Here is a 9,306-nt window from a genome sequence, read left to right as displayed (position 1 = left end):
CAGTGATCGGTAAGCTGCTCTGACTACTGATGCTTGAAGATAGTGCGGGAGATAAGTGTCTCCAGCTTCAGAGATTTTTGCAGTTCGTTCCAGTCATTTGCAGCAGAGAACTGGAAGGAATGGCGACCAAATGAGGTGTTGGCTTTGGGGATGACCAGTGAGATATACCTGCTGGAGCGCATACTACGGGTGGGTGTTGCTATGGTGACCAATGAGCTAAAATAAGGCGGGGTTTTGCCTAGAAGGGATTTATAGATGACCTGGAGCCAGTGGGTTTGGCGACGAATATGTAGTGAGGGCCAGCCAACAAGAGCGTACAGGTCACAATGGTGGGTAGTATATGGGGCTTTGGTGACAAAACGGATAGCACTGTTATAGACTACATCCAATTTGCTGAGTAGAGTGTTGGAAGCTATTTTGGGCAAGTTGCAGCGGAGGGTGCAGAGCTGGTGGCCGGGGTAGGGGTAGCCAGGTGGAAAGCATGGCCAGCCGTAGCAAAATGCTTGTTGAAATTCTCGATTATCGTAGATTTATCGGTGGTGACAGTGTTTCCTAGCTTCAGTGCAGTGGGCAGCTGGGAGGAGGTGCTCTTATTCTCCATGGACTTTACAGTGTCCCAAAACTTTTTGGAGTTAGTGCTACAAGATGCAAATTTCTGTTTGAAAAAGTTAGCCTTTGCTTTCCTAACTGATTGTGTATATTAGTTCCTGACTTCCCTGAAAAGTTGCATATCGCGGGGGCTGTTCGATGCTAATGCCGTACGCCACAGGATGTTTTTGTGCTGGTCAAGGGAAGTCAAGTCTGGGGTGAACCAGGGGCTATATCTGTTCTTAGTTCTGAATTAAGTGAATATAGCCTACATATTATTAATGTTTAATTCAGTGATGGAAATTACGACCCCATCCTCAGTAGCATATTTCAGCAGGCTATTGGGAAACACAAGCACTTCTTACCTTGAAATCACCTTGCTATTCACGTTGAATAAATAAGCCTGTCATTTTGAACTAATCAAGCTGCTAAATGGTTCAGATAATATCTTGCCTACATCTTGCCTAGGCTACTGTAGACTATCTGAAATTAGATGTAGGCCTATCAGGGGAAAGTTGAATACAATCATAAACCCAGATTTTAGTCTGTAGCCTATGCCTATTGAAATGACAAGTCAATCTCTCGCAAATGGGCCATTTATAACTATTTATAGTCTTAACATCTAGCCATAATAAGGCACAATAGCCTAATCTTCGTTTTTTAAAGTTCGTCCAAGTGTTTCTTGCTCAGAGATTTCGAGATCCTCTGTCCAACTTTCATCACTCAAACTCTCCTGCCGGATCAAATCAAATCAAATTGTATTTGCCACATGCGCCGAATACAACAGGTGTAGACCTTACAGTGAAATGCTTACTTACGAGCCCGTAACCAACAATGCCGTTTTAAGAAACATAAGTGTTAAGTAAAAAATACAAATAAAAAATAATTAAAGAGCAGCAGTAAAATAAAATAACAGTAGGGAGGCTATATACAGGGGGTACCGGTACATAGTCAATGTGCAGGGGCACATGTTAATCGAGTTAATTGAGGTAATATGTACATGTGGGTAGAGTTAAAGTGACTATAGTTATGCACATAACTATGTACATATAGTTATGCACATGCGCAAAAGGGATTTCTTTAAAATACCACGGCTAATGGCTGTATCCAGGCACTTCCCTTTTCCTTGTGCCTTATTGCTTAATCATAGCAGTTAAACGATTAAATCGACATCCATTGATGGTTAATGATCTGGCGAGTTTAATAATGGTGAATGATCGTTTATCTTGAGACATATTCAAATTCCTTTATTATGTCACTTCATAGCTCTAATTATTATTTTTGATTAAACAGAATTTTGCTTCTAGCGTTTTTACAAGTTATGTCGATATTCCTTCTTAATTGGCTCGATAACGTTATGGAATAAGGGTTTAGTGTATAAATGTGGCAAGTCATCCCTTGCTGTGTAAAAAAATTGTTGGGCTAGTTTTCAGGCCTTTTGAGTGGGTTATTTGAGTGGTCATTGGGCTAGAAATCGAAGGTAGACCTGGCAATCCTGAATATTTGACGTCATTACGTTAGTGAAGGATTGCGCATTGGTAATCTACCGGTGATGCAAGAAATGTCGTCGAATTGAAGTGAGACTGATCGGGGGATAAAAAAACTTCCTAGATCGTTCTTTCCGCTAACATGTCAGGAGACGAGGTAAACTATTACTTTTTATCATGGTGTATTATCAGTATTGACCGGGGAAAAGGAGATAAACCAGTGACGTTAGTGGCGATCGTTGTTGAATGACTTTGGCCTCAGCCTCCAGTACAAGGCTTTCCCACCAGTATATCAAACAGCAGACCACTCACACATGTTGAGAGCTTGGCTAGTGGGCTAGCTAACTAATGAAAATATTAATCACGTACTCAATTTAGTGACCAAATGTCAGCTATGCTAGGTAGCTAGCTGCAAGTCTATTCCTGTAGCTATTAAAGCTGACCATTATTTAGAATTGGGAAACTTATGTTAGCTGTGTGTGTATGTCAATGTTTTCTATAACTAGTATGTACACATTGTACCAGAACTAGTCTTAGACAGGAAATATAATGTTTATCAACAAACAGCTATTTTTCTTCAATCACACTGGGTCTAAGCTAATCATCATGGTCTAATTCTCCCATCAGATGCTATTCGACCCCAACATGACCAAAAAGAAGAAGAAAAAAAAGAAGCCTTTCATACTGGAAGAAGAAGGTGGAGACGGAGTGGCAGAGGACACACTGCAGGTGGAGGCCAAGGGGGTGGAACCGAACGGTGGGGAGGACAGAGAGTTCGACCTGGACGAGGACGAAGGAAGGAAGAAAGGTAGGAAGGCTCACACCTGACAAAGATCTCAATGGTCTTTCCTCAAATTCTTTGGTCCTCTCCTTCCATCCTTCACTCACTTCCTACTCAAAATGTCAGAGGGAAGTGCGGAGAGGAAACAAGGAACAGAGGAAATGCGAAATGTCCCAGTAGTGACTTTCTGCTCTTCTAGACCAGTAATCTGTCATGATTGGAACGGGGGAGGAACGCAGGAAGACCAATATCAGTAGTGTTCTGATAGGTGATACAGCAGACCATCTTGAATTTACAATATTGTTCAAATCTTTAGAGCAATCCGACAATCTTGATGACCTGAACTTTTTCAACCAGAAGAAAAAGAAGAAGAAGTCCAAGAAAGTGTTTGATAATGACATTGAGGAGGGGATAAAGGTATGTTATATACAGTGCATTCAGAAAGTATTCAGACCCCTTCTTTTACAGCCTTATTATCAAATGTATTAAATATTTTTTCCCCTCATCAATCTACACAAAATACCTCTTAATGACAAAGCGAAAAGAGGTTTTAAGATTTTTTTGCTAATGTTTAAAAAATAAAAAACAGAAATACCTTATTTACATAAGTATTCAGACCCTTTGCTATGATACTCGATATTGAGCTCAGGTCCATCCTGTTTCCATTGATCATCCTTGAGATGTTTCTATAACTTGATTGGAGTCCACCTGTGTTAAATTCAATTGATTGGACATGATTTAGAAAGGCACACACCTGTCTTTATAAGGTCCCACAGTTGACTGGGCATGTCAAAGCAAAAACCAAGCCATGAGGTCGAAGGAATTGTCTGTAGAGCTCCGAGACAGGATTGTGTTGAGGCACAGATCTGGGGAAGGGTACTAAAACATTTCTGCAGCATTGAAGGTCCCCAAGAACACAGTGGCCTTCATCACTCTTAAATAGAAGAAGTTTGGAACCACCAAGACTCTTCCTAGAGCTGGCCACCAAGCTAAACTGAGCAATCGGGGGAGAAGGGCCTTGGTCAGGGAGGTGACCAAGAACAATGGTCACTCTGACAGAGCTCCAGAGTTCCTCTGTGGAGATGGGAGAACCTTCCAGAAGGACAACCATCTCTGAGGCACTCCACCAATCAGACCTTTATGGTAGTTTGGCCAGACGGAAGCCACTCCTCAGTAAAAGGCACATGACTAAAGGACTCTCAGACCATGAGAAACAAGATTCTCTGGTCTGATTAAACCAAGATTGATCTCTTTGGCCTGAATGCCAAGCGTCACGTCTGGAGGAAACCTGGTACCATCCCTACGGTGAAGCATGGTGGTGGCAGCATCATTCTGTGGGGAGGTTTTTCTGCGGCAGGGACTGGGAGACTAGTCAGGATCGAGGGAATGATGAACGGAGCAGAGAGATCCTTGATGAAAACCTGTTCCAGAGCACTCAGGACCTCAGACTGGGGAGAAGGTTCACCTTCCAACAGGACAATGACCCTAAGCACACAGCCAAGACAACGCAGGAGTGGCTTCGGGACAAGTCTCTGAATGTCCTTGAGTGGCCCAGCCAGAGCCCGGACTTGAACCCGATCGGACATCTCTGGAGAGACCTGAAAATAGCTGTGCAGTGACGCTCCTCATCCAACCTGACAAGGCTTGAGAGGATCTGCAGAGAAGAATGGGAGAAACTCCCCAAATACAGGTGTGCCAACCTTGTAGCGTCATACAAGGCTGTAGTCACTGCCAAAGGTGCTTCAACAAAGTACTGAGTAAAGGGTCTGAATACTTATGTAAATGTGATATTTCCGTTTTTTTTAACTGTTTTTGCTTTTTCATTATGGGGTGTGAAAAAACAATTTGGTCACTCTGACAGAGCTCCAGAGTTCCTCTGTGGAGATGGGAGAACCTTCCAGATGGACAACCATCTCTGAGGCACTCCACCAATCAGGCCTTTATGGTAGTTTGGAGGGGGGGGGAAAAACAATTGAATCCATTTTAGAATAAGGCTGTAACGTAACAAAATGTGGAAAAAGTCAAGGGGTCTGAATACTTCCCGAATGCACTGTAATTTACACTGTGTGTTTACCTGGAGTGGAGTCATGTCTATGGGAGCCATATTGAGGTGATATTGAAGTTAACAGCCTTGTGTTCATTTCCAAGACTTTGTTGCACCACATTTCTATCTGAATCTCTACTTTGAGCTGAGTCTTGTCACATCTAATTTGCCATTGTATTAAGGTTTGCTGACAGGTTCTCCCAATCTATTAAAAACAGGAGCTGAAAATTGAAGGAGAGCAGAGCGAGGCAGCGGAAGAGGTTGACCTGGATCTTCAGTTGCCAGCAAAGAAAAAGAAGTCCAAGAAGGTCGACTTCCATGAGGAAGGAGAGATAATTGAGAAGGACGATGGTATGGGATTTAATTATTCACATTAGTGACGGGCAGTGTCTTGATCGTCATTGAGATTCTTGCTGGAATGAGAAGCGCTATACAAATTAAATATATTGTTAATATTATTATTATTATTGAATGCTGATATCTGTCTTATACTTTCCTTTCAATTAGTGTAATTGTATCTGTTAAAACATGACCATGTGGTGTTTTTGCTTGAGCTCTTGAGGACGATGCTGGGAAAAACAATAAAGGCATCTCATTCAGCTCCCAGTCTGGTCCGGCGTGGGTAGGGACAGACAGAGACTACACATATGACGAGGTAGGCCTACTTACTTCAATTCAGTTAAGATGATTTTAAATAAAATTGCAAAGGACATTTGGTTATATTGATTCAAGGCATGCCCCAGCCTCAGGCTGTTTGTCCCTGCAATTCTAGTTGCAACAGTTTGAGAGAGTCTGATGATCATATTGTGATGTCCTCCTCAGCTGCTGAACCGTGTCTTCAACATCATGCGGGAGAAGAACCCTGACATGGTGGCTGGAGAGAAGAGAAAGTTTGTTATGAAGCCCCCTCAGGTGGTCCGAGTGGGCACTAAGAAGACCTCGTTTGTCAACTTCACTGATATCTGTAAACTGTGAGTCAAACATTCTACATACTTTAGGGACTCAAGTTTCTACATCCCACAGGAGAGCTACAGTATATGATGATTGAAGTGTGTTGTTACAGTAGTATTGCTTAGTAGTACATTGGACGTGCACTAAACTGTCAGTATGAAAAATGTATGCACTCACTAACTGTAAGTCGCTCTGGATAAGAGAGTCTGCTAAATGACTAAAATGTAAATGTATTGTTATGCTAAATGACTAAAATGTAAATTTATTGTTCTCTGTAGGTTGCATCGTCAGCCAAAACATCTTCTGGCTTTTTTGTTGGCTGAGCTGGGGACAAGGTAAAGTGGCCTAGTATTATTGTTTTTGCAGATTTCGCAATGGAAATCTTAATATCCAGACTTCTGTTATTAAGTCCTGTTTTTATGAATGACTATTGCATTTATTTTCTTTGCAGTGGCTCCATAGATGGAAATAATCAGCTTGTGATCAAAGGAAGATTTCAACAGAAACAGATTGAAAATGTCTTGAGAAGATATATTAGTAAGTAGGAATTATACAGGAATCCATATTATATTGATGTATTGGTGACCCAGAGCAAAATATGTAAAGAATAGTTATAGATGCATATAATCTAAACTCAGCAAAAAAAGAAATGTCCTCTCACTGTCAACTGCGTTTATTTTCAGCAAACTTAACATGTGTACAATTTTGTATGTACCTAACAAGATTCTCAACAACTGAGACATAAACTGAACAAGTTCCACAGATATGTGACTAACAGAAATGGAATAATGTGTCCCTGAACAAAGGGGGGATCAAAATCAAAAGTTACAGTCAGTATCTGGTGTGGCTACCAGCTGCATTAAGTACTGCAGTGCATCTCCTCCTCATTTACAGCACCAGATTTGCCTGTTCTTGCTGTGAGATGTTACCCCACTCTTCCAACAAGGCACCTGCAAGGTCCCGGACATTTCTGGGGGGAATGGCCCTAGCCCTCACCCTCCGATCCAACAGGTCCCAGAGGTGCTCAATGGGATTGAGATCCGAGCTCTTCGCTGGCCATGGCAGAACACTGACATTCCTGTCTTGCAGGAAATCACGCACAGAACGAGCAGTATGGCTGGTGGCATTGTCATGCTGGAGGGTCATGTCAGGATGAGCCTGCAGGAAGGGTATCACATGAGGGAGGAGGATGTCTTCCCTGTAACGCACAGCATTGAGATTGCCTGCAATGACAACAAGCTCAGTCCGATGATGCTGTGACACCGCCCCAGACCATGACGGACCCTCCACCTCCAAATCGCTCCAGAGTACAGGCCTCGGTGTAACGCTCATTCCTTCAACGATAAACGCGAATCCGACCATCACCCCTGGTGAGACAAAACCGCGACTCGTCAGTGAAGAGCACTTTTTGCAAGTCCTGTCTGGTCCAGCGACGGTGGGTTTGTGCCCATAGGCGACGTTGTTGCCGGTGATGTCTGGTGAGGACCTGCCTTACAACAGGCCTACAAGCCCTCAGTCCAGCCTCTCTCAGCCTATTGCGGACAGTCTGAGCACTGATGGAGGGATTGTGCGTTCCTGGTGTAACTCGGGCAGTTGTTGTTGCCATCCTGTACCTGTCCCGCAGGTGTGATGTTCGGATGTACCGATCCTGTGCAGGTGTTGTTACACGTGGTCTGCCACTGCGAGGACGATCAGCTGTCCGTCCTGTCTCCCTGTAGCGCTGTCTTAGGCGTCTCACAGTACGGACATTGCAATTTATTGCCCTGGCCACATCTGCAGTCATCATGCCTCCTTGCAGCATGCCTAAGGCACGTTTACGCAGATGAGCAGGGACCCTGGGCATCTTTCTTTTGGTGTTTTTCAGAGTCAGTAGAAAGGCCTCTTTAGTGTCCTACATTTTCATAACTGTGACCTTAATTGCCTACCGTCTGTAAGCTGTTAGTGTCTTAACGTTCATTGTTCATTGAACAAGCATGGGAAACAGTGTTTAAACCCTTTACAATGAAGATCTGTGAAGTTATTTGGATTTCTACAAATTATCTTTGAAAGACAGGGTCCTGAAAAAGAGACGTTTCTTTTTTTGCTGAGTTTAGTTATCCTTCACTTGTAGCTACAATATACATATTTTTCGGTGTCATGTTTGCGCGCCTCATCTTGACTTTGTGTTTGACTTGCAGAGGAATATGTGACCTGTCACACATGTCACTCCCCTGACACCATCCTACAGAAGGACACCCGTCTCTACTTCCTCCAGTGTGAGACCTGCCACTCACGCTGCTCCGTGGCCAGCATCAAGACTGGCTTCCAGGCTGTCACAGGCAAGCGGGCACAGCTCCGTGCCAAAGCTAACTAAGGCCACCCCAACCCTGGCTTCCCCCTCTCTGACCCCGCCCAAGGGCCGGAGCATTGGATGCCCTTGATAACTGGACTTTTGTTTGGAGTCTGAGGGGGTTTGTTGTCGCTGCATTATGCCCAGGGTGTGAGAGAAAAAAGCTACATGCTCTGAGGCTCGAAGGACTTGCAGGTCATAAGGAGCTGTGCACAGGTGCATTGGTTTCGCAGGCAAACCCCCAATTTTCAGTTTTCTCAGCTGTGTCAGATTCTTTCAGAGCTTCTCTATTCCCTCCAAGTGAGCCTTTTCCCACATTTCTTCAATCGTATGTAGCCCACATATTGGATCATAAAGACAAAGCTATTATGACAAAATAATTGATATTGACTTTCCTTTAGTTGAAGCATAGTGGTGTGGAAACAAACATTTTAAAGATGCATTCCAGGAGCTAGGTTTCAGTATCATGTATGTACCCTTTTCGCACTGCCAAGCCATACTGTACGGGCCTGGCTACGCATCCACCATAGCTGCATGAACTGTGCTTGCTTCAAGCCAGTACAGTTTCGGCAGCTTGTTTACCCTCTACTGCTTTTACAGGCTTATCTGAGATCTGTATAGTATCATAGCAGACTGTCAGTGGGTGGAAATAGCTGGATGTCCTCTAATAAGAGTACATTACTTTCAAACTGAGACTACAGAATATGTGGGAGAAATGACAATGACATCTATTTATTGTGTGTGTGTGTGTGTGTGTGCGCTTTTAAGGCAATGACAAGATTTTAACTTTGACTTCCGTTCCTCTACACTTAGGAAACACATCCTTCTGCGTTGTCACCTGGGATATGAGAGGTTGTTGATTTCAAATAGCAAACAAGAAACTTACAAGGTATTCACATGGTATCAAAGATACTCCGGATTTGTTCATATAGCATATACAAAGTCTCTTTGTTGTTTAAAAGCTGATTTTTACAAAAATAACATATTTAACTTTCTCCCATCACTGTGTTTAAGACAATATGTTGTCTGTTGCCTTATTGATTTTCTTGAATTGATAAAACCCAAATAAATGTTTATCATGCAATTTATCATTGAAAGTGAGCAAAACTTGTTTTTATATGAAAAC

General features: G+C 43.0%; 1 protein-coding gene across 1 annotated transcript; it reads left to right on the top strand.

Annotated features, from left to right (window-relative positions):
- The first annotated feature begins 1,765 nt into the window (after window positions 1-1,765).
- Window positions 1,766-9,268, top strand: LOC121538125 (eukaryotic translation initiation factor 2 subunit 2). The gene is made up of 9 exons (XM_041845913.2): window positions 1,766-2,232; window positions 2,703-2,883; window positions 3,173-3,273; window positions 5,119-5,251; window positions 5,455-5,555; window positions 5,723-5,871; window positions 6,130-6,186; window positions 6,303-6,388; window positions 8,029-9,268. The coding sequence occupies exons 1-9, from the start codon at window positions 2,218-2,220 to the stop codon at window positions 8,202-8,204; spliced, it is 999 nt and encodes a 332-aa protein (XP_041701847.1). The 5' UTR covers window positions 1,766-2,217; the 3' UTR covers window positions 8,205-9,268.
- Window positions 9,269-9,306: the final 38 nt, after the last annotated feature.

This window comes from Coregonus clupeaformis, chromosome 24, assembly GCF_020615455.1.
Source record: "Coregonus clupeaformis isolate EN_2021a chromosome 24, ASM2061545v1, whole genome shotgun sequence".
In the NCBI taxonomy this organism is placed as follows: Eukaryota; Metazoa; Chordata; class Actinopteri; order Salmoniformes; family Salmonidae; genus Coregonus; species Coregonus clupeaformis.
The sequence above is the reverse complement of the archived record's forward strand: the minus strand, read 5'-3'. Positions and strand labels throughout refer to the sequence as shown.